This window comes from Leptinotarsa decemlineata, unplaced genomic scaffold (genome assembly GCF_025532065.1).
Source record: "Leptinotarsa decemlineata unplaced genomic scaffold, Ldec_3_MD MMD2_P_RNA_scaffold_2, whole genome shotgun sequence".
Taxonomy (NCBI): domain Eukaryota; kingdom Metazoa; phylum Arthropoda; class Insecta; order Coleoptera; family Chrysomelidae; genus Leptinotarsa; species Leptinotarsa decemlineata.
The window spans coordinates 19590375-19617167 of NW_027412529.1; the positions used below are offsets into that span (position 1 = coordinate 19590375).

At 34.5% G+C, this 26793-nt stretch overlaps 1 protein-coding gene across 5 annotated transcripts in view; it reads left to right on the forward strand.

The window, feature by feature from the left end:
- The window catches only part of LOC111509614 (galactosylgalactosylxylosylprotein 3-beta-glucuronosyltransferase P), a 126079-nt gene that overhangs the window by 29789 nt on the left and 69497 nt on the right, over positions 1 to 26793 (forward strand). The window contains exon 1 of one of the 5 annotated variants that reach the window (XM_023165385.2): positions 5369 to 5649. The exons of 3 other annotated variants lie outside the window; for them this stretch is intronic. In XM_023165385.2, coding sequence (XP_023021153.2) covers positions 5638 to 5649 — 12 coding nt within the window. In that variant the 5' untranslated portion in view covers positions 5369 to 5637. Of the gene's footprint in view, positions 1 to 5368; positions 5650 to 12282; positions 12396 to 26793 lie in introns of those variants that run through there. One more of the 5 variants, XM_023165386.2, reaches the window with a different exon arrangement.

Genomic DNA, 26793 nt, shown 5'->3' on the forward strand with positions numbered 1-26793 from the left:
TTGTAGAGAACGAAGTCGGGGCATACTAACACGATCAGTGTTGTCAGGTTATTTCTATGCTTCGAAGTAGAGTTAGTGTCAGAAAACAATAAATTGATATAAAAACGTATATACTAGAGTTCAATACCTACTCCGGCCAGAAAAGTGAGGATCTCTGGATCTCTTCTAATAGACCAAAGGCTCACCTGGAACCCGCACATCACAACTGTGAAGACAAAGATCGAGGGTTGGATCAAAAGTCTGTACCCTCTGATCAATAGACAGAGAACAAAATTACGATCTATAGAACGATGTTCAAGCCTGTCATCATATATGCTTCAGGCGTCTGTTTACAAGCGGCTCCATCTAATGTCTCCATTCTGGAGAGATTGCAAAATAAGTAAATACGGATGATTGGTAATGCTCCGTGGTTCGTACGAAACGAAGCCATCCGCAGAGATTTGCAGCTGCCTTCTATTCAGCAGTCCATTCAATCGAAGAATCGGCAAGTCTTTGATTGCGCAGAAACCCACAATAATCCGTTAGTTAGGGAAGCTATAGATTATGCTGTAGACGACCCCTTCCGATATAGAAGGCCCCGACACTCTGTCGAATAGGGCCCTCATGTCCCCCGTTAAAAGATGAACAATATCTTCATTCAAACATCCCAGCCAGGCAGGGCCGTGAAGGGCGGTACTGATGTCTGAGGACATTCATGCCGCCATCCCTTGATCAGTTTTGACCCGTTTGTCCTTCTGACAAATACCAGTCGAAAGGGTAAGGGAGACAGGCTCCAACCTGATTAAACGAAGATGACTGTCGGAAAAGTGAACTTCGGACTCATCAGTAGATTTTATCTCTCAAATAGTGGAACTTTAGCTCGAAAGCCAAGGCAGGAGATCTGTTGCGAGATCAGTAGACATGGCAACACTGAAAAAGGTGCTCCTCTCATGTAATTTCATCTTCCTCTGTACGGAATAGATTCGTGATGTTCTGCATTCCAATTGGCTTACGGCTTCATTGTGGAAGATCTGATATTCTCGCTCACGGTATTGTAAAAAATACTGTAATGTGATTGGTGGCTTTGCTTCTATCATTACAACAACTATTCATACGCACACATTCACAAATGTCAACCCCTATTATTCCCGCACACACTAGTCATTAGTTATTCGGCTATTCCTGGAGAAGACAAATCCAAGAAATCAAATATTTTGAAAATCTTCAGTGTCTCTAGTTTTCGGGTTTGGAAGCCAGGAATTCCTTCCTGGAAGAAATTTCAAAAATCGGCGGCCTTCAAACACAAAAAACAGTTACAGTAAAAACCTCGGCCGCGAAAGCCTCAACCGTTTCAATAATGAAAATTTGTCCAGTTTTTCTTCAATTATAAATGATATAATAATACGGTTTTGCGATTTTGTTTAATGGATTTCATTTTTTTCTCAAATTTCCAAAAGCTTCAATAGTTGTTCTGCTATTATCCAGGCGAAAACAAATCCAACAAATCAAAAATCATGAAAGCGGTCCAGTCATTCTTGAGTTTTCAATTATGTGATCAATGGCGAGTTTATGGAACAGTACCTAAGAATTAAACCTGATAACTAGTAATTAAGAACTCATTATAACAGAGTAGGTGCTCGGTTTATGTATTAATTTTTTATCGAAAACAAATATTTCAGAGAGCGGGAAACGTAAATATATAACGCAATTATTCATCAATTATCATCTCACAATCGTACTTGAACTTTTTTCATATATAAAAAAAATGCTCGACACATTCATCTGATATTCCACTTTTGTTAAAAAAAACCAGTCTCTTGAAAGCTGCCTTTCAATACTCCTCTCAATAGGACACCAAGATATACCAGAATCTAGTAGATTTCATGAGGGAAAAAGATCATAATGACCCCATCCATTTAACAAACTGTTGAATACCTCAAAATACGGTTTGCTGAGTCATAATAGAAACACAATCACACTAGAAGAAGAACTTTTTATGACTCCAGCATCAAATCGATATTAATACCATTCATCGTGGAATTTTTCCTATCAATTATTATTTATCTGTAGGATGTTGTATGCAATAAATTGCATGGTTGGGATTTTCATGTAGTGAAGACGACTGTTCCTTTTACAACAACACTGCATTTATATTATAAATATAAAACTTTGAATTCTGTTCGATTATGTTAGCCACATGTGACGCATATCATAGATTTTTTATGATTAACATTAAAGCACCTTCTTCATTACATGATAGTTAAGTGTTACATTCGCGTTTGGTGGGATCATGTACAATAGACAGCTAGCAATTTCGTTGACAAGGTATCTACACTAGTATCATTTTGCCATATTTTCTGGTGGCAGACTTAGCCTTTCCATTATAGCCTACGTCTGTAGGCTCTACCCTAGTCCACAACTGAAAGATTGACATAAAAAATTCTATTATCGACTTTTACAAGCAAAGAGAATATTCGAAAATATATTTGAGATTCTGGTACAGAGATGGATAATTGATAGAAAACCTGAGAAAATAGGAGTAATTTTTTGATGTGAAGACCAATTTCACATTTGCAAACCATTTGATGATTCTGAAAATTTACTGAGTGACCAAATACCTCTTCTGAATCTGATTTCTAATTTTGAAATTGGTGATTAGTCCATCCACTGAATTTGTTAAAAAGTTTTTCGTGTTGTGATCATGTGGATCTGATGTTTAAAATTTTTTATCAGTGTTTATATGAATTTAGGTGCAATTATTAGTCATCAAATGGTTAGAAAGTCATATGATACAAATTGTTATTTTATAAAGCACAAATTGTAACTAGTTCATTACCAAGGTGGTCCCAGAAGTACCCGGACTGACCTAGAGTGGCGGTAGTTGTTTGAAAAATAACACTGCATAAAGATCCATGCCCACTATACCGTACCAATCATGGCCTTGCTAGGACCGTATCATACACGGCAAATTACACGACACGGTCTACCTTGCCACTGTAATAGATCAACCGTGTTCTAAGCCCGTAAGCAACACGTATATTGACCATATCATACGGGTATGATGACCATTAGATACCCCTCTGACAACTATAGGTAATGTGAAGTATTGTATGTTTTTCCGTCTTACTCAAAGTGTTGTGTGGACGCGTAGAAGAGTTTACCACGAAGAACGAATATGGCTATAAGATTATCTGCTCGACAATTGGCATTGCTATTATTTTGGACGATGAAGAAGCAGAAACTCACAAAAGACCCAACACTATTTGATTCATGACTTTTCAAGAGAACGAGAAAGTGAAGGAGAATATTGGTCATTATTTAGATATTTTGATAACGATGAGGAAAACTTTTTCCAGTATTTTCAAATGTCTTCATTTCAATGGAATGTGTTGCTGAATAAAATTGAAAATGGTTTACAACCCGTTTATACACCGTTTCGATGCCGGAGACCTACGATTTAGCAACGTCACGTGCCATGCACGTTGCGTATCAGCACCAGCAAAATATTCTTGACTCGAATACTGTCATGGCACGTGCATGCTACGCTACGTGTCGGACCGGTGACATCGTATGAAAGAATATGTTTTAGAATGTGCCGGTACGTTTACGGTCATCGTTTGGTACGTTATAGTGGAAATGGAGAAAACTGGTCATCATTATGTGGTAAAATACATTTATTTGAGAGCCTTAGCCCAACCAATATAAGAGCTGAACTGGATTCTACTCTGGGTGAGTCTGCTCCTTCGTTTATAAGAATGAAATAATGGGTGGTTTTAACGAGGTCGTACAAGCTGCCAAGAGAAGTATAGCATTGGCCGACCAAATGAGGTGACGACTCCAGAAACGGTGAAAAAAAATTTACGAAGCGGTACTGAATGATCGTCGACTGAAAGTCGCGAGCTAGCACACTTAGTAGATATTTCAAAAAGTGCGGTACATCGCATATTATAAGAAAATTTGCACATGACAAAGCTGTGTGGTGCTGCGTTTCTGTTTCTGTTCAAATCTGTTTGAAATCTGTTTCTCCGTTAATCAGCTGTCGCCCCTATACGAACGACAACTCTCAGAAGTTGAGAAACTTGTGTGAGCTAAGGACTAACGAGGTCTCACCTTCTAACGTGTGATTCCTAACACGGTTGCAGAATCTTCCCAGCTTCAACCAGATGAATTCTCTCGAGAAAAATATCTGGTCGAGGCAGGAATCGAACCCACGTGAGTCGCCCGATCGTGAGTCGGACGTACCACCACCGCGGCCAATTCCACACACTCACACTTTAGCAAAAACAGTGTCATGAAGATGTTTCAATTGAGTGTTCTGCGAAGTTTCACAGCAGCAATGCAGAATTCTTGTGTCGTTTCATACCCATGGAAGAAACATGGGTCCATCACTTCACACCTGAGACAAAAGAACAACAAGAACAGTGAACTCCAAAAGGAGAACCGGTTCCAAAGAAGACCGTTTCATCTGCAGCAAGGTCATGGCATCAATTGTCTGGGATGCGCGTGGTATAATTATCATTGGCTATCTTAAAAAAGGTAAAACTATCAAAGGCGAGTATCATGCGAACCTATTGCAACGTTTGAGTGAAGGAATCATGCAAAAACGGCAGCATCTGGCTAAGAAAAAAGTGTTGTTTCATCAACACAATGCACCAGCTCACAAACCCATCATCGCAATGACCAGCCTCAGTCGAGTTTCCATAAACGCTCTTGTTGATTTATCATCGTTGAACTCTCAGTTCTCATCTTTAGCCTCAGTAGGTATGGTTCATAACTACGCTATAACACGAATTTGTGCTTCATATATTAGATAACAGATATATTCCACAATAGGATTCATTCGTGGAGAGTAAGCCGAACAAGATTAATACTATTGAGTTTCATAACAAGAGACGACCTAATGCCGCATTTAGAAGTATATCTTGTTCTTCTTATTTCAGAAGGAGGTGTTGACAAAGGAAGTGAAAAAATTTCCAGGAATTCCTGAGAATATATGTGAGTCAATATAAGATTTTCTTTTCAGATTCAAATTCAAACTGATGTATTCATCTGAACAGTTTCTCCAATGAACATTAAAATCATTTGAAATAATAAGCAATCGCTCTTTCTCTTTTTGTAGCATTCATCTTGAAGGTGCCTTTATATTTCCATCCTTCTAAAGATCTCAGTTCGTCTCACGATACTTTTGGTCATTCGAATGCCCTTAACATTTTAGAATAGACCACTGATATTGATTTCACGAATATCATTACACAAATTGATATTTCGTAGTGATAAGACTTCCGTATTATTCGTTTCCACGAAAGGAAACGACTCTAACGGAAGCAGTTACATATTTGAATGAACATATAGGATGTGATTTTCAGTTATCAGTAGTGTTCTTGGACTTGATAATATTGCGGTCGATGTGGTAGCATTCAGGAATACTCATTGTGAATGTGTCAGTTGATTGACTTGAAAATCTGAATGTGTCAAATCAGTCTCGGTGTTGGATTAATAATTCAATTTTCTGAACGAAAATGTATTTTACTGTTGAAATATATAAATATTTCAATAGGTTGACGCGTTAATTTCTAAAAACGAATAAATAGGACTGCAGGCAGTATCTCTGAACAGAAGAATGTTTCGTGTTTCCATATCCTTGCAGAACATTGTCTGATGAAGATACAAGTAAGCAGAAAATGTTTTGAATTAATGGTTGTTCAAAAAGTGTGAAATTCCATTATTCTCTGGATCTCAGAAATGTTTAAAATGGTTGTGAATTTTCGGATGTTAACTTATACTTATACCTAACCTAACAAATGAAATATATTTTTTTATATTGCCACATATATAAATATATATATATATATATATATATATATATATATATATATATATATATATATATATATATATATGTATATATATATATATATATATATATATATATATATATATATATATATATATATATATATAGAACCTTTGGTGTGGTAATGAATATAAGGGGAGATCCGCCATGAAACGGAGGTTTAACTTTGCAGACATTATTACATACTCTAGTTACAAACTTATAGACTCGTTACCTGTCCTTAAGGAGTTCATAGGTTATGTACAATTAACAGTAGACCATATTTTAAGTAAAACATTTTCATTTTACGAAATATTACAATATTTTTTTAAATTAATGTTTGTTCTTGTCCGTTTCATGACTCAGGTAGCATTGAATAGGAGAGTGGGTGTGTCTTCAAATGGACTAGGAACCAATGTGATGCTTTCACCAATTTTCTGCTATTACATATTGAATCTTATTGAAACTAGTCACTTACTAGTTACTTAGATTCAAAACGAATGGAGATCTGAATATTATAAAATTATAAGGAAAAACAACAGTTGATAATCAGACACTTCTTATATAAACATGAGTTTGACAATAATTAAAAATATTTCTCAATATTTGTAACAAAAAATCAAAAACTATAATATTTGGAATAACAATAATAAACAATTTCCCAATATCATATAATTTATATCTACCTACACATTTAAGATAATCAGTCTTTCCGTTACATATTGGATTAGATATCAATTGGTACAAAAATAATAATTCATACCCTTCATGCCACAAGTTTCGTGTGCCCATTTGTTACAAATAGCACACATAAGCCAGTTAACACTGCTGTTCAAATAAGCCCTTTTACAAACAGTGCAATAGTCATCATCACCGTTTTTATTACCTTTTTTGCCGTAAGATTCGCCTTGCTTTTGTCCTTAGCCTTAGATGTAGAAGGTAAATTATACATAGAAGCATCTGATTCTCGAAGGGAAAAATCCGAATCCGACGACTCTGAAGATGACTGTATCAGCTTTTTTATGTTTTTAGATGATTTTGTCTCAATCTTTTGATTTGATCTCTTTTCAACTGATTTTTTTTAATTAATACATCCTTCTCAGGCGTATAAGTGATGACTGTGCTCTTCATATTTCTAGGTTGGTTTTTAGTTTTCTTTCTAGGCAATGCCTTTGGATATGGTCGGATACATTCAGGAGATATAGCTGTGGTTGATAGATTTTATTCTGAGCCTGTTATTTGTGGAGTAAAGCTGAAAAGATTTCAGCTGATATTTCAGCGCCATTGACAGTAGGTGGTATTTCAGCAGAAGTTCCAGGAGCCTTATCAGTTGATACTTCAGTATTATGGAGCTCAACCGCAGGTCTGTTGGTAAATGTTGATCTGTTGGTAAATGTATTTCGATTGAACGGATGAATGCCCGTTTTCTTGAATCCTGCGATCACATTTAGCAAATTGAGTCACTTTATAAATTGATACTGTTTCTCCGAGATTAGATAACATCCATGCATTCATGGCCTACTTATATCAAGCCTTAAAGGGCCCATACTGGAGCCATCGCCTCGAGCCACTGGACCTTTCGTCCAGTGGCTGGAGGCGATGGCTACAGTGAGGGGAAAACGTTAAAAATGGTTATATGAATATCTCTAGCCAACGTGACGACATCGATTGCTATGTGGCTAGCATGATTATCACATAGTATCACACAGGGTTTTCCCCCAGATGACTTTACATATTTGTAAAACAACATGGCTTTGTAAAAACCCTCTTCTGTTATCCAACCAGTTGGGTTGGCTAAGCCCAGTGACCCTTTTGGACCGCCTTGTAACATGAATTCCGTAAAATTGACTCTAGTAAACACAAATACAGGAGGTACGGTGCCACCCAAAGCATTAATGAATCCAAGCATTGTGACCAGCTGTCCTCTCTCTGCTGATGTCGCATGTCCAACTTGTTCACACTTTCGGTTCGCAATTACTTTTGATGGGTTGGTAACGGTTGTACATTCAGTTTCATCAAGGTTCCATATCATATGAGGTTCAATATTCTTTTCATGCAATATATTTGCAAGATTTTCGTGAAATGTACTAGCTTTTTCTGGGTTAAAAGATGTAACCCTGGACAGAAAAGTGTTTTCTGGTTTACGAACTGATAATGACAGATTCCTTTTCAATTCCTTGCAAATCCAAATTTCTGGCGTGATCTTATCTGCAGCTGCAAATTGGTAAGCGAGCTTCTTTACCTGGATTGTAATTAGTCCATAGTTCATCTTTGAAGATCTCTTTAAATAATCGGCTAGTTGTTCCTATTCTTCCCGGAAAAAATATTCTATTTCCAATATTCGGATCATGACTCTATGTAGTTGAAGACATTTTAGCTTTTTTCAACGATATCAGCCAAATACGATTTCGATATCTTATATGCTGATGCAATTGATCGAATTGACTGGCCCTTTTCTGATACTTCCTGGACGAACTCTCTTCTTTGGCGGCATCTGATTATTAAACAAAGATAAATTTCAGGAGTGATGAATCGAACAGGCCCTGACGTATCGAAACGGACGTCCATTTCAGTGCGTCAGTGCCTGTCCGATTCATTGCAAACCTAACTTCGAAAACGTTAACAACCAAATTATAAATAATAAGTATTGACAAGATTTTAATTCACCGTTCCGTGTGTATTTTATAATATTTCGTAATAAATGCGACCAACACAATGAAAGCACAAGTTATTATCAAATTTTAAATCACTTTGCAAATTTTCGGTATATTTCATAACTGTCGTTTGGATGTAATAATTATTAAGCACATCTTAGAGCAAAATTATTGAGTGTATTAATTAGGGCACACAATGTACAACATGAGCATTCAGAATAGGAAAAGGCAGTAACAACCAGCTTGAGGTTATTATTTACAAAAATATTACTAACCTAACAGTTACCTAACAACTGTCAATCATTTCACAACCATGCACAAAAGAAAATGTACGTAATACTGCGGAAGCTGTCATTATTGTGGGTTTGTCTATCATCAGCAGTGCTACCAACCATTAAATATATATATATATATATATATATATATATATATATATATATATATATATATATATATATATATATATATATATATTATTTTCGTTCAGGAATTGTAAAATAACAGTAGTGTCGTCCGTTTCAAAACGCGTTCGTTTCATTGCGTATCTCTCCTACTGGAGTTTTATCCCAACACCAAACGGTTTTTTTTAATACATCTACGAGTGTTTCAATCATCAAGTGATCATCTTTAAGAGGAAGATAAAATTGAGTTTAATCTTCTTCCTGAGTCGAGATGTTGAAAATAACAGTTTCATAATTTTACTGAAAATATTGTTTTTTTATTAATGACTCAAAAGCCTTCTCGCCGATATTATTGAACCTAGGTGTGTTTCTAAGCAGTAATAGGAACTTCTTTTCGTGTAATTAGATCGAAGATAACAATTCCAGGAGCTTTTTTTCGTGTAATAAGGTCATGATAATAATTCCAGTGGCGTCCTGATTGATATTTTTGGTCAAAATCATTGTACGCCACTGTTTTTATCCAAGTTTGATATTTTTCTAGCAACTGACAAATTTATAAATGGAGTTGAGTCTTCTGGTCGATTCAGCAACATAAGCATAAAATGGCGTCAGTGATGCTGGATAGGCTCTTCTCCCTTAAGGTGGTACGATGTAATTCATATTTTAAATCTTCCCGCGCAAGATTACCTATTTTCTATCCGGGGCAAGTCTCCATTGAAAAACATATATCAATCAAATCAGTTTTTCATTTTTACAGTATTTGTATAAAATCTTCTCTTGAAAAACGTTTGTTTTATAAGTTTTTTAAACATTTTTGAATGGCAGTGAAAATTGAATAGATATTTGATAAAATAAGAGATACAAATGATTCACTTTTGATTTAACTAGCTGTTAAACCCAGTAGCATTTGAAAATAATACCAAAGATGAAAGAATGCTAATTGTTAACCAATGTAGGTATAAGTCACTGATATCGTAAATTTTTTTGACAGTAGGTAACAAGTAGTATCATTAAATTGTTTGAGTGTGCAAACACCGTTATATTAGTACATACTATCGAGTATATATATGAAATACTCTTGATTAGCAGAAATGCTCTGCCGAACTCTGAAAACCTGATTCGATCCCCAGCGGGACAGGCACAAAGTATGTGCTCTGCTGTTTCATCATTTTCCAAACAGAGGCGACACACAATGTTTTTCGACAGCCGGAGTCTCTACATATGATGATTCGGATGGCAGTGACCCGTGAGAACGCCTGTTAAACATCATAGTTCATCCCTACTATAGTCCAACAACCTTCATAGTACAATGAAATAAGTCAGTGTGTATAATTGTGTGAAAGCTATTCTTCGGGTTTTTTGGCCGTGGTCTGCAGGTTTTTATGCCTGACGTTTCGTCTACTACTACGGTGGACATTATCGAAGGTGATGTGATAACGGTGTGTTTGAGTTGACACTGCGAAAATCAGCTGTAACCGAACATGCTCTCAACAAGCATGTTCGGCTACAGCACTCACAAGCACTCACATTATATTATTATTCGAAGATACATTAATACCCGATGAAACAGATCATTATCCAACAGTATATATGAATGCAATAGAAATTCGAAAACACAGGAATGATTTCAATAAGAAATGAACACCAATAAAATCTGGCTACCTGTCCTCACAATCCTCACAAGGTCAAATAGCCTAGTTAAGTGAAACCAAGCCGCGCCCACTAATAATAATATGAAACCTGGAACAAAAACTCGAGTACCAACTCGGCGACCGTGATCATTATCACAATCGCTTTTGATAATGTTTACCACAATATTACACGAAACAGGCATAAAAATCGGCAGATCACGGCTAAAATCAGAAAAATAACTTTCACATAGTTATTTCCGGCCGTGAAAGTTTACATTCTTTGATCCAGACTAATATCAAAAGGTTCGCAAAAAAACTTCTTAATATTTTTGGATTAGTGAAAAACCCCAATTTCTGATAATATATTGATCTATTATTTTTGGGACAGAAAGGTTTTGGCTTTCTAATTCCCCATCTTTATGGAAAAAAATGTGGGCTGACTGCCATTGAGGATGAGTACTGTTCAATGTAACTGAAATTTTACCTCTTTCATTAATTATGTTGAAACAACGATAAAAATGAAAACAACAATAAAAATTAATTGGCGCTCCGGGGCGACTTCATCGATTTCAGAAGCGCATTTGCTATTTAAGCTGCAGGAAAACCCGAAAAAACCTGCAGCACCACATCATCTGAAGATCTTGATCTGCCAATGTCCTCTCTTTCATGAAACAAAATGTAGGGTGTCTCCAGTGGCTCCAATAGATTCAATACATCGCCAGAACACTTCATGACACGACTACCGTCAACCTTAAACCAGTTCATTTCGTCTTTGACCAAGGTGTAAAAATGACCAAATTCAACGTCAGAACCACAGTGAACAATGACTGCGTGAATATTATAACAGTGGTCTGCTAGATTGAAATGTTCATCTATTTCGAACCTTCGAAAGAGAGGTTGAGTCTTGTTTGAAAATCATCAGTGTTATTATTAGATTGACTGGTGCCTCACCTATACTTGTTTTCTTTATAACAGTCAGTTAGTTTGACTGTTATAAGAAGTTTTCGCTACCTCTTGAACATTTACTACAAAGTAAACAAGTGAGGATTTTTTCAGCAAAAGATTTACAAACACATGACGAGATGGACCGTACTGAATCATTCAATCCAGAGCGGTCAGGAATATTGATTTTGCTATTGTTTTGCTCACGAAGATTATTCAACAAGAACCCCAAGAATTCGGAACAATCCTCTTGTTGTCCTAACGAGTATCTAGTGGACTTCAAAGACTCCAGGAAATCGGTTGGAGGGAAAGATGATACATTCTTACGAAACTGCAGCTTCATGAACAGGTGTTTGAGTTTGATGAATAAGTAGGAAACATCCCCGTTCTCGTTCATCATCCCATGGATGATATCTGATTCAATTTCATAACGAAAGTTTGGTGTATACACTGAATAGAAAAAATTGTTTTTGTACAATGCAATGTTTAAATGGAAGTAGTTGTTTTGAAATTATTTTTTTCTTTCATGTAATTCAATGTTCACGTGAAAGTAATTATTCGGAGAGGGGTTTTTCTTTCAGTTTGTATCTGAAAGTTACTTCTATCTACACATCTTTGGGAAGAGTTCATTTGGGAATTATTTGCTTTCTTCTTTTCATTTCCAGATTTTCACATTTATTTCTCAAGAGATGGAGAAGTAGAAAGACAAAACTTTACCATCCCAAAATTATTCTCTCCTAAAAATATCACCCATTCAATTTTAACAAGGTTGGTTTACTATGCTGATAAAGTCAATATTTGTACAAATATTTTATCAGCCCTATCCTTGCAATCTACAATGAATTGAACATTCATTTTGTGGTTGTATCATACAGAGCGAAAATGCATGATTCATAGTAATGAAAATCAGTGGTTCCTGATAAGTAACTCGTACAAATATTGAGGATTCAAAATGGTATGTTGAACACCTTACAAGTTTATGTCTGAAAGATCGTATACCAACATATTTTGTGAATATATTCATGAAAATTACTCATATTTCATTAGTTAAATGTTGAAGGTCGTTATTAAAAAAGCTATTGTGAATGAAATCTTCACCAATCAAAATTAATTGATAGTTCCTTTAAAGTGACATCAAGGAAAGGAAAAAACAACTCTGTTGTGAATATTCCGATATGAGTATTTGGGAGATGCTTTTCAAAAAACATTTTTATCATTTCTACTCATTCATTATCACAATACTTTCACAAAAAATTTACACTTCCAAGAAAATGATAAAATTATCTGCAGCTTCGTTACGATACAAAATGAAAACAACTACTTTTTCCCCGTTTGTTTGAAGGTGATTGACAATGTTTCGTGATGAATTTCACTAGTTCGGACTTCCATTGTCTATTATATAAAATGATTTGAAATCCCTGAAACAAGTAAAAAAGAATAGTTGAAAATAACAATTATATTAAGCAACAATAAACCTGAAATGAAATGATAGTAAAATAACCTACAAGTAAAAATATAATAATTGAATAAATAAAAATTAAAGGAATGCAAAAAGAAAATAATAAAAATAAAAAAGTGTAGAGATTCCAAGTCACGTTAGTTCACGATGTTTCGATTGTTGGTATCTACAATCGTCTTCGGGTGATGACTTGGAATCTCTACACTTTTTTATTTTTATTATTTTCTTTTTGCATTCCTTTAATTTTTATTTATTCAATTATTATATTTTTACTTGTAGGTTATTTTACTATCATTCCATTTCAGGTTTATTGTTGCTTAATATAATTGTTATTTTCAACTATTCTTTTTTACTTGTTTCAGGGATTTCAAATCATTTTATATAATAGACAATGGAAGTCCGAACTAGTGAAATTGAAATACTTTTTCCCCAATGACATAAATAATTCACACTCACGAGAAAAAACTGTCTGTTCAAAACACGTTTTTCTAAAGTTATTGAGTTCCAAAAAAAAATTATATGTATTTTGTTTCTACACTCATAGAACAAATTTATAAAAGAAACCAAAACATAAATTATTTCAGAAAATATTTTCTGATGAAATTTTGTATACAATATGAATCACCTATATTCTGTACGAAACAAATCGTTTATAGCAAACAGATATTGAGGTTTCTTAAGTAAAAAGTGTAATCGAAAACACGGTTTCCGACAAGAAACTATTTGCAGTAAGTAGACACAGTCCACTGAAAGATGAATTTCAATTATATAAACTCAGTTTTCTTCAATAATAGTCTGAATATTTGATTTCCAAGTACCAGCAAGATACTTATTTAGTAATACATTTCTGTATGGGACAAAATATTTTTTTCCTAATTTTTTCTGATCTTGCTATCTTGAAACTGCTTTTTCCTGCAATTAACGATGTTCTAACTTTGTTGCTCACCAAGAGTAAACTTGGATATACCTTGAGTATCAGCAACAAAATAGTTGGAACCGATCGGCCGATTTTCAATTTCTTTTTTCATTTTCCACGTTCTTGCTATCTTGAAATTGGTTTTCCTTAGAATAAAAAGTGTTTCAAATTTATTGCTTACCAGGAGTATACTCCTGATACCTTGAGTATCAGCTATCTTCTCAGGAAAACCAGTTTCAAGATAGCAAGAACGAGGAAAATTAAAAAAAAAAGAAATCGGCTGATCGGTTTCAACTATTCTGTTGCTGATACTCAAGGTGTGTTCGAGTAACCTCCTGGTGAGCAACAAATTTGAAACACTTAGAATTTTAAGGAAACCCAGTTTCAAGGTAGCAAGAACGAGGAAAATTTTGAAAAAAATTATAAAGGCCAACTATTTTGTTGCTGATTCTCGGAGTGTATTTGAGTACCCTCCTGATGAGCAACAAATTTGAAACACTTTTTATTCTCAGAAAAACCAGTTTCAAGTTAGCAAGAATTAGGAAAATGAAAAATAATAAAAATCGGCCGATCGGTTTCAACTATTTTGTTGCTGATACTCGAGGTCTATTTGAGTAACCTCCTGGTGAGCAACATTTTGAAACACTTTTAATTCTAAGGAAACCCAGTTTCAAGGTAGCACGAACGAAGAAAATGGAAACAAATTTGGAAAATCGGCTAATCAAGGCCAACTATTTTGTTGCTGATCCTCGGAGTGTATTTGAGTACACTAATTATTTCGAAAGATTTGCTTTGAGACTTTTTAAAAAACTTTATTTGTACATTTAAGGCAAATGACTACAATTGAATGACATGAATAAGAAAACAAGGTGTATAAATAAGTTCGCATATGACGCAATGCTGAGTAAGCAGGCTGGATCGGTTAATGACCTGGTCTGGGAACATGCATCTGTAATGTTATACCGGTGTACTATCAGTTCCTGATATAACTCCCTCCTGATGAGCAACAAATTTGAAACACTTTTTATTCTCAGAAAAACCAGTTTCGAGTTAGCAAGAATAAGGAAAATGAAAAATAATAAAAATCGGCCGATCGGTTTCAACTATTTTGTTGCTGATACTCGAGGTCTATTTGAGTAACCTCCTGGTGAGCAACATTTTGAAACACTTTTAATTCTAAGGAAACCCAGTTTCAAGGTAGCACGAACGAAGAAAATGGAAACAAATTTGGAAAATCGGCTAATCAAGGCCAACTATTTTGTTGCTGATCCTCGGAGTGTATTTGAGTACCCTAATTATTTCGAAAGATTTGCTTTGAGACTTTTTAAAAAACTTTATTTGTACATTTAAGGCAAATGACTACAATCGAATGACATGAATAAGAAAACAAGGTGTATAAATAAGTTCGCATATGACGCAATGCTGAGTAAGCAGGCTGGATCGGTTAATGACCTGGTCTGGGAACATGCATCTGTAATGTTATACCGGTGTACTATCAGTTCCTGATATAACTCCCTCCTGATGAGCAACAAATTTGAAACACTTTTTATTCTCAGAAAAACCAGTTTCGAGTTAGCAAGAATAAGGAAAATGAAAAATAATAAAAATCGGCCGATCGGTTTCAACTATTTTGTTGCTGATACTCGAGGTCTATTTGAGTAACCTCCTGGTGAGCAACATTTTGAAACACTTTTAATTCTAAGGAAACCCAGTTTCAAGGTAGCACGAACGAAGAAAATGGAAACAAATTTGGAAAATCGGCTAATCAAGGCCAACTATTTTGTTGCTGATCCTCGGAGTGTATTTGAGTACACTAATTATTTCGAAAGATTTGCTTTGAGACTTTTTAAAAAACTTTATTTGTACATTTAAGGCAAATGACTACAATTGAATGACATGAATAAGAAAACAAGGTGTATAAATAAGTTCGCATATGACGCAATGCTGAGTAAGCAGGCTGGATCGGTTAATGACCTGGTCTGGGAACATGCATCTGTAATGTTATACCGGTGTACTATCAGTTCCTGATATAACTCCCTCCTGATGAGCAACAAATTTGAAACACTTTTTATTCTCAGAAAAACCAGTTTCGAGTTAGCAAGAATAAGGAAAATGAAAAATAATAAAAATCGGCCGATCGGTTTCAACTATTTTGTTGCTGATACTCGAGGTCTATTTGAGTAACCTCCTGGTGAGCAACATTTTGAAACACTTTTAATTCTAAGGAAACCCAGTTTCAAGGTAGCACGAACGAAGAAAATGGAAACAAATTTGGAAAATCGGCTAATCAAGGCCAACTATTTTGTTGCTGATCCTCGGAGTGTATTTGAGTACCCTAATTATTTCGAAAGATTTGCTTTGAGACTTTTTAAAAAACTTTATTTGTACATTTAAGGCAAATGACTACAATCGAATGACATGAATAAGAAAACAAGGTGTATAAATAAGTTCGCATATGACGCAATGCTGAGTAAGCAGGCTGGATCGGTTAATGACCTGGTCTGGGAACATGCATCTGTAATGTTATACCGGTGTACTATCAGTTCCTGATATAACTCCCTCCTGATGAGCAACAAATTTGAAACACTTTTTATTCTCAGAAAAACCAGTTTCGAGTTAGCAAGAATAAGGAAAATGAAAAATAATAAAAATCGGCCGATCGGTTTCAACTATTTTGTTGCTGATACTCGAGGTCTATTTGAGTAACCTCCTGGTGAGCAACATTTTGAAACACTTTTAATTCTAAGGAAACCCAGTTTCAAGGTAGCACGAACGAAGAAAATGGAAACAAATTTGGAAAATCGGCTAATCAAGGCCAACTATTTTGTTGCTGATCCTCGGAGTGTATTTGAGTACACTAATTATTTCGAAAGATTTGCTTTGAGACTTTTTAAAAAACTTTATTTGTACATTTAAGGCAAATGACTACAATTGAATGACATGAATAAGAAAACAAGGTGTATAAATAAGTTCGCATATGACGCAATGCTGAGTAAGCAGGCTGGATCGGTTAATGACCTGGTCTGGGAACATGCATCTGTAATGTTATACCGGTGTACTATCAGTTCCTGATATAACTCCCTCCTGATGAGCAACAAATTTGAAACACTTTTTATTCTCAGAAAAACCAGTTTCGAGTTAGCAAGAATAAGGAAAATGAAAAATAATAAAAATCGGCCGATCGGTTTCAACTATTTTGTTGCTGATACTCGAGGTCTATTTGAGTAACCTCCTGGTGAGCAACATTTTGAAACACTTTTAATTCTAAGGAAACCCAGTTTCAAGGTAGCACGAACGAAGAAAATGGAAACAAATTTGGAAAATCGGCTAATCAAGGCCAACTATTTTGTTGCTGATCCTCGGAGTGTATTTGAGTACCCTAATTATTTCGAAAGATTTGCTTTGAGACTTTTTAAAAAACTTTATTTGTACATTTAAGGCAAATGACTACAATCGAATGACATGAATAAGAAAACAAGGTGTATAAATAAGTTCGCATATGACGCAATGCTGAGTAAGCAGGCTGGATCGGTTAATGACCTGGTCTGGGAACATGCATCTGTAATGTTATACCGGTGTACTATCAGTTCCTGATATAACTCCCTCCTGATGAGCAACAAATTTGAAACACTTTTTATTCTCAGAAAAACCAGTTTCGAGTTAGCAAGAATAAGGAAAATGAAAAATAATAAAAATCGGCCGATCGGTTTCAACTATTTTGTTGCTGATACTCGAGGTCTATTTGAGTAACCTCCTGGTGAGCAACATTTTGAAACACTTTTAATTCTAAGGAAACCCAGTTTCAAGGTAGCACGAACGAAGAAAATGGAAACAAATTTGGAAAATCGGCTAATCAAGGCCAACTATTTTGTTGCTGATCCTCGGAGTGTATTTGAGTACACTAATTATTTCGAAAGATTTGCTTTGAGACTTTTTAAAAAACTTTATTTGTACATTTAAGGCAAATGACTACAATTGAATGACATGAATAAGAAAACAAGGTGTATAAATAAGTTCGCATATGACGCAATGCTGAGTAAGCAGGCTGGATCGGTTAATGACCTGGTCTGGGAACATGCATCTGTAATGTTATACCGGTGTACTATCAGTTCCTGATATAACTCCCTCCTGATGAGCAACAAATTTGAAACACTTTTTATTCTCAGAAAAACCAGTTTCGAGTTAGCAAGAATAAGGAAAATGAAAAATAATAAAAATCGGCCGATCGGTTTCAACTATTTTGTTGCTGATACTCGAGGTCTATTTGAGTAACCTCCTGGTGAGCAACATTTTGAAACACTTTTAATTCTAAGGAAACCCAGTTTCAAGGTAGCACGAACGAAGAAAATGGAAACAAATTTGGAAAATCGGCTAATCAAGGCCAACTATTTTGTTGCTGATCCTCGGAGTGTATTTGAGTACCCTAATTATTTCGAAAGATTTGCTTTGAGACTTTTTAAAAAACTTTATTTGTACATTTAAGGCAAATGACTACAATTGAATGACATGAATAAGAAAACAAGGTGTATAAATAAGTTCGCATATGACGCAATGCTGAGTAGGCAGGCTGGATCGGCTAACGACCTGGTCGGGAAACATGCATCTGTAATTTTATACCGGTGTACTATCAGTTCCTGATATAACTCCTTCCTCCTCAAATTTCGACTTCGGGCTGGAACTAGACTGAAGGCGAATTTTCAAATTCTTTTCCTTCAAATTTCACTTTCAATTCGGAGTTTGGTTTCTTCCGTGCATTTTGAATTTTCCTGAAGGTGTAACAGGCCAAAATGAATAAAATAAAGCAGATAATTGTCCATAGAATCCAGTCGGTTGATTGGTAGTAATCGATGTCTTTTTTTTTTTTTTTTTTTTTTTTTTTTTTTTTTTTTTTTTGAAGGTGATTAACGATCAATTTATTGATATTGAATAAGAAATTACAAAAATGAGAAGTTGAAAAAATTTACAAAATTGAAGGAACTAAGAGTAAAACTTTCCCTCGGTTATCTTAAAGGCGCGATTTTGTTCCATCCTTTACATAAAAGAGGACGTATGCTTCTCCACTCACAAGCGACTTTGGTGAAATTGGTGACACGTGTGAATCGTTGTATTTGTGCCACGCGCTAGTATACGGGTGTCTGCAGTATGTTGTATAATGTCCTCTGTTAGTAGTCCCACTGTGATTTAAAAGTGCATATAGATTACAACAAGTAGCCACATTTTCTCCTGCAAAATTGTCCATATCCAATCCTTCTAGAGGAAATTCGATGACATCATTCAATTTGCCTCTACTTTCCGTTGGAGAGAATCTTTTTGAATGTATTACTGAAATATAGGGAAACTTGTGGATTGATAGGGACTTTATGCATTTTCTCCTTTCCTTGCATTTCGAACACGTCGGTTTTTCAATTCCATCCAAAGTTTCTTCTCTTTTAAAATAATCTAAGCATTGCCACAAACTCAATTGGTCGGTTCTTTGTGGTATGGAGAGAGACAAATCCCAGAAAGGATCAAATGTTACTGAAGAGTATCCACAGTGTGTGCATTTCATCGTGGATTTCAATTGGCCAACGAAATTATCTACAATCTTAGAGTTATGCATCCTCAAATATGTGAGCCATGACTCTTGTGCATTTCCGCTGTCGCTCAATTTTTCGTCAATCTCCGTTGAGATTGGTTTAGGTTTCTCATTAATTATATTAACCTCTTCATGTAATCCTTCTAAAAGATAACGGAGAAACTCCTGGGCGTCTCGATGTCTTCTATTGATAGTTGATTTGTCGCATCGATATGTCTCTGAAGTTGATGGATATCTTCCAGTGGTATATTTTCTATCCTTAATGGTTTTCTTTCGAGTGTCTCAATCCTTAACACTTCATTGTTGATTTTTGGCAAGACAAATGGTTTTCCAAAATACGAATTTTGGCAGTTTTCGAATTTACATCGTTTGAATTCGAAACTGCAATCGGTTGGAATTCGTAGAAGGGTGCTGCCTATGACTGTGAAGAATTGGTCCTCTGAGCATTTTGATTTTATTTTTATTTCTTCTGAGGTGATGACAATAATATATTCCTCGTTGATTTTATTGAATATTTGTGTGAGTGGTTCTATCGGCATCTGGGGGCACCTATCATCCTTGTCGTGAATAAGGGCGACAATGCATTCTTTTTCTGGGTGGAAACTCAGGTTTTCTTGATTGCAGAGATATATGTCCAAGATTTGTGTACAGAGTTGGTCCATACATTGGAATGTTTCTTCTCCGAGAGCCAAGTAAGGTTTTTTTGGGATGATTATGGTATTTGTTTCAGTTGGGATAGGAAACAAATGGAAGTATTGAAAGGTTTTGGGATGAACTATAGGAAATTCTATGGCAAAGATAATTTTATTTTTTGAAAAATAACAGTTTGTTTGAATGATTGAATACCATGAATGGATATCTAACTGAAGTATTTCGTCAGGACTATAGTGATTGTGAAGCTCACTAATGATTTCTTCCAAATTTTGACTTGTTAAAATATCAGGGTGAACTGTATGTAATTTTTCAAAAGTTATTGCATTTTTGACGTTATCAATAAAGGTGATAATTACATTTGCATTTAAAAATATTTGATCTAGCATACTTGAATACACAGTATATATTGATCAATTATAGATTTCAATGAATTTAGATATATCTTTCTGATTTTTGATAATAGATTCAATATGATTGGAAAATTCATCAATTATTTGTTTGGAAAGAGAAATTTGTGAATTAACTTCTTTTACAATTTTCTGTTGATTGCTTTTCAAAGTTTCGATTGCCTTATCATATCGCTCTCCATCGGATGCGTCTAAGTTACCAAAAAGCCATTTTTGGATTGTTCCTCCAACATTTATTAATCCTCGTTTTTGTCTGATCGTGGGTGTATTTCGAATATTTTTGAGTTTATAAGAAATTTCGAAAACCAGTGGTTTTAAATGTTCGTATTTATTTGCCAAACTCCTAATGTACATCTGTTTATTACTTGATATCTCATTTAATTTATTATAGTTCTTTATTATTTTTTATTTCAAGTTCAAGGATACTTAAATCAATATCGTTCAGAAAAATATGTTTTTTAGTTACAATTTTTGAAAAACCAAGTTCAAATGGGAGGATTTCGGGGGAAGGACTTATTGTTTTTATTGCAATTTCTGGATTGGCCCTGATCATTGCTATTAGCGTTAGGAGGTTCAGGATTCTCAGGTTCTTCATTTTGAGCCTGTAATAAAGGTAGTTTTCTTGATTCTTTTATGTGAATTATTTCAACCTTTCCCTGTTTATTTTTTATTTCTACTTTGTTATGTTCTAAGATTTTTGTAATGGTGAATGGTCCTAAAAATTTATTGTTCTTTTCATTTCTGTTTTTCGGATTTTTCTTGAAAACTTTTTGATTGATTTCAAATTCCTCGTTCGTGTTACCTTTAATGTTTGTTTTTTCTTGTATTTTTTCTTTGCGAAATTTCAATTTTTCCAAAACTTTTTCATTGACAGGGGTTAGTTTTTTATTGCGTTCTTGTACATATGTTGAAAACAATTCTTTGGAGCTGAAAATTTCTTCTGGACTTCTTGAATTTGTATGACCAAATATTAATTCAAGAGTTCTGACAGTTTCGTTATTGAATTCTCGGCCACTATCGATAGTTATATTTTGCGAGGTGCCACAAGAAGCAAAATACCTTACTAAAGCATTACAAATGTGAATGGCTGAGCGAATTTGGAAAAAGAGTCAATAATTGTCAAATATATTTGGGCGTTGAAAGAGAAAGCATGGATGTGAATTATTTGAAAAGGTTTTGAAGGAGTTTCTGTCAAAACTGAAGGTACATATGGATTTTGCCTAGAATACTTTGTTCTTCGACAAATATCACATGAATTAATGTAATTTGTAATAGTTTGTTTCATATTGATCCAATTATAATTTCTTTTTAGATATTGTAAAGTTTCTTCGATTCCACAATGATTTGTTTTTCCTTCGTGATGATTTGTTCGTCCTGACCTTTTATAGTGTTGTACACCTGATTAATATTAGAGTCTGTTTGCTAAAATTTTCAGAGTACACTTTTGTGAAATTTTTCATGAGTTGAGCGTTTTCAAAATATATGAAGTAATTAATATTTGGTTTCAAATAATCTTTCATGAAATTGAAAATCAATTGTTCATTTTCTTCTGAAGGTAGTTTTTTCTGTTGAAATTTCATGAATACCATATGTTTCTTGTTGAATAGATATTTTGTTTTGTTCATTTTTTTAAACGTGAATTTGATATATTTTATTATTGATTATATTATCATCTCGAATAGGAATTCCATCATTGGCTACTTCTTGTGATAAGGGAGTTTCGTCGGTTTGAGAGATAGGTAGTTTGTCGATTTGATTAGTGAGTTCATTTGGGGAATTGATTTGGATATCTGGAATAATATTTTATATATAGTTAGTGGGCATACTTGAAGACTGGCTATAAATCAAGTTATCTAAGAACAATTCGTTCAGGCCAGTATCAACTCCCTACACAGTAGGTTAATGGACTGACACTTCTCAGAAAACAACTACTCCCCTGGTTAATACCACGAAGGGTGTTGGATTATATCCGACAGGTATCAGTGCAGTATTCTTCACAGCAGTTATTTCTGCATATGCTGTTGGCGATACAACTGCCGCAATAGATTTTCAATTATTGGAACACACTTGCAGACCGGTTTCGTGCTGTTTGGCCACTCGTCAGTGCAAGGTAGTGTAATATCATGAACGTAAAGTCGATGATTTCCGATAATTGAAAATCGAATTCTGTCAGAGTATCATTCCTCGAACTGAGCTGAAGCATACAACAAACAACAGGTTTGTCGTCGCCCCATCTGCCTGTGAACGAGGTAACCAACTGCATATCCGAAATTTGCCCAATTCCTCATATAAGGAAAGAAAACTTTCACATATAGTCAGTGGGCATACTTGAAGACTGGCTATAAATCAAATTATCTAAGATCAATTCGTTCAGGCCAGTCTCAACTCCTTACACAGTAGGTTAATGGACTGACACCTCTGAGAAAACAACTACCCCCCTGGCTAATACCGAACATTATTTATTTTCCTCTGAAAAGTAGAGGGATCATTTTTTACCCCAAAAGGCATACGTCTGAATTCGTAGTGCCTATTGTGTGTAGAAAAAGCTGTTTTTGAAATGTCATTTTCATCCATTTCGATTTGGTGGTATCCTGATGCCAAATCGAGAGTTGTGAAATAATTTGCCCTACCAAGTTTGTCTAAGATGTCTGTAATGTTGGAGAGAGGGTATTTATCGTCTATTGTTCATTCATTCAATTTTCGATAGTCTATGACGACGCGCCACTTCTGTTTTCCACTTTGATCTAATTTTTTGGGAACTACCCAAATCGGGCTATTCCAGGGTGAGGTAGAAGGTTGAATTATACCCTGTTCTAACATTTTATTGATTTGGGAATTTACTTCATTTTTGTGAATTTCCGGAATTCGATAAGTCTTTGTAAAAATTTGGGTTTCATTTTTTAATTTTATTTTATGAGTAATTTCATTAGAGAAACTCAAAGGAATGTTTTCACAGTGAAATATATCTCTACAATCATAGCACAATTTTGTGATTGCTTCTTTTTTTCTTTATTGCAATGTTCCAACCTTAGATTTTTCAAGTTGTTTTTTAAAAGAAGGTCCTGTTGTTCGTTCACTTTACTATTTGTCTCGATACTTTCAACGAAATTGGTTTCATTTAAATCGAAAGGTTCAATCTCAAAAGGTTGTGTTATCGTGATTTTGAATGGCTTTGTGTTTGAGTTTGTTATTGTTGTATAAGCAAAATAATTTTCTATGTTAACGTTAACTTGTGGAGATTCTAAATTGTTTCCAAAATCTATATAATTTAAAATTCCTAAACCAGATTTTTGAAGGACAGGAAGTTTTATAACTTGCTGCATTCTGCCAGGGATTATCAAAGTATGAAAACATTTTTGTGGAGTTTTATTTGATGTGTTTAGTGACTCATAAAAAATAATTGGAATTTGGTTAATAAGAGTAATAGTAATTTTTTATGAATATCGACTATTGGTTGTAATTGTTTTAAAAGATCCATTCCTATAAGCCCGTCATATTTTTTATTAAAATCGAAAATATATAATTTGTGACATTTCTCAATATTGAAAATTTCAAAAATTGGAATAACACCCACTTCGTTGTGGAAAGAAATACTATGAGAGGTTTGAATATTGAAATTTTCATTAAAAATATAATTTTGGAAAAATTTATTTGCCAAATTTGGACTCATGAGGCTACGAGAGATACCTGAATCTATTAAAAATTTTGCTTCCAATTTGGGAACGAATATATATGGTAAATTGTTCTGTAAATGATTGAGGTCTATATTTTTTATGTTATGTTGTCCTGGGTCGAGGTATGGGTAAAATTTTCTTCAAAAGTAAAATTCTTGGTTTCGTTAACATTTCTGTATGGGCTCTGGTTAAATACAGTCCCCTGAAAGTTTTCAAAATTGTCGTTATAAGTATTTGGGTCATTTTGTTCATTTATAACACCTGCACATTCATATGGTTGGTTTTCGGAGGGATTATCAAATTCTAACTGATCATTTGGGTAGTATCTAGTCTCTAGGTATATTATGAAGTTCCTCTGACATGAAATTTTTCGGACTGGAATTTTGAAAATAATTTCTATTAGGATTACGATTTTGTTGTTTCGTGGGGTTACGAGATGATGTTGACATAGGTTCTGATTTATTTTGTATAACTTGTCCGGTAGGTTTGAAAACGTTACGGGGTGTTCCAAAGACTTGGTGGTTAGTAAAATATTTTGGAGGAGGCGTATTTTGTCTCGGTTATAACTGGATAGGTTGAGATGAAAATTGGTATCCCAAATTTTCAACCGGTGGTTGGTTTTTATTTTGGAAATTTTGGGTATTGAAATTTGGTCTTTGAAAATTTTGAACTGGCATTTGTTGTCGGAAATTCGAAATTGGTTGTTGCGGTTTGAATTGATTAGATGATTGTGGTCTTAGAGGCATCGTTTTATTATGTTGAAGAGAATTTTGAAAGTGATTATTTTGTTTTTGATTATAAATGAATTTTTTTTCTTCTAGAACACAAGAAATTGCTAGTTCTAAAGAGTTTGGATTTCGTAGTCTAACCATGTCTTGTATTCTCTCTGTTAAACCACGGATGAAGGTTTTTAAAGTAAGTTCATTGTAATTTCGCAATTTCAAAGTTCGTTCTTCGACACTCAGGTTCATTGAAACTAATTTTGAAGCAATTGCACTCCTACTTTTCTGAATTCTCTGACCGAAAGAGAAGAAAATTTCATTTCGAAAAGGTTTCATTATCATCATTTTTTGAACAGGGCAATCTAGATTTCTTTGTTCTCCGAAACTAAGCCTAAGCAGATTTTTTAAATTATCCCAATCTCTAATTTCTGGTCTACTTCCAACTAACATTAATGCATTTCCTGATAATTTCCCAATAATAGCTCTGATTAAAAATTTATTGATTGGATCATCAATATTTTGAATATTTTTGTAAGTAGGAATCAAATATTCACAATGTTCAATAAATACTTTTATGGTACTTTCATTATCACCATTAAAATTTGGAATAGTATCAATGTAAAGTCTCAATAATTGGTAATTGATACCCATTTCTTGAGGATTTACCATATTATTATCTCTATCTAATACTAAGTTATTCAATTGTCCAATTAATTCGTCAATTTTGATTGATTTTAAATAAAATTAACTTTATTACTATTCTTATTTTCGAAAATTGAAATTATCCTCTTTTTCTTCTTATGCTAAATTTATGTTTCAGTTTATTATTTTTGCTAATACCTAAAACGCGATTGATTTACACTCAATTCTGTATTTATTGCTGAACTTAAATTATATGCACTAATTGATTCAATCAATAGTCAACTTTGCCACAAAATTCAAATAAAAGGAGAAGAAAAATGGATGGCTCACCTATTCCTGGCTTTCGTCCACTTTTCTGGCTCATTGTGTTTTTCTGGGTTTCTGGCTCGTTCTCCAAAATTTGGTTTCTTGTCCGTTAAGAGTTGAAACTCACAAACGAATTCGCAATGAGTCGTTTTCGAACAATCCTACAATGACTGCGCCAATTATTTCGAAGGATTTGCTTAGAGACTTTTTAAACAACTTTATTTGTACATTTAAGGCAAATGACTACAATTAAATGATACGAATAAGAAAACAAGGTGTATAAATAAGTTCGCATATGACGCAATGCTGAGTAAGCAGGCTGGATTGGCTAACGACCTGGTCTGGGAACATGCATCTGTAATGTTATACCGGTGTACCATCAGTTCCTGATATAACTCCCTCCTGATGAGCAACAAATTTGAAACACTTTTCATTCTCAGAAAAACCAGTTTCAAGATAACAAGAACGAGGAAAAAGAAAAAAAAAACCTAAAAATCGGTCGATCGGTTTCAACTATTTTGTTGCTGATACTCAAGTTGTATTTGAGCATACTCCTGGTGAACAACTGATTTGAAACACTTTTAATTTTGAGGAAACCCAGTTTCAAGGTAGTAAGAATGAGGAAAAAAAATCGGCCTATCAAGGTCAACCATTTTGTTGCTGATTCTCGGAGTGTATTTGAGTACCCCCCTGATGAGCAACAAATTTGAAACACTCTTTATTCTCAGAAAAAACAGTTTCAAGATAGCAAGAACGAGGAAAATGAAAAAAATAATAAAAAATCGGCCGATCGGTTTCAACTATTTTGTTGCTGATACTCAAGGTGTATTTGAGTAATCTCCTGGTGAGCAACAAATTTGAAACACTTTTAATTCTAAGGAAATCCAGTTTCAAGGTAGCAAGAACGAGGAAAAAAAATCGGCCTATCAAGGCCAACTATTTTGTTGCTGATTCTTGAAGTATAATTGAGTACCCTCCTGATGACCAACAAATTTGTA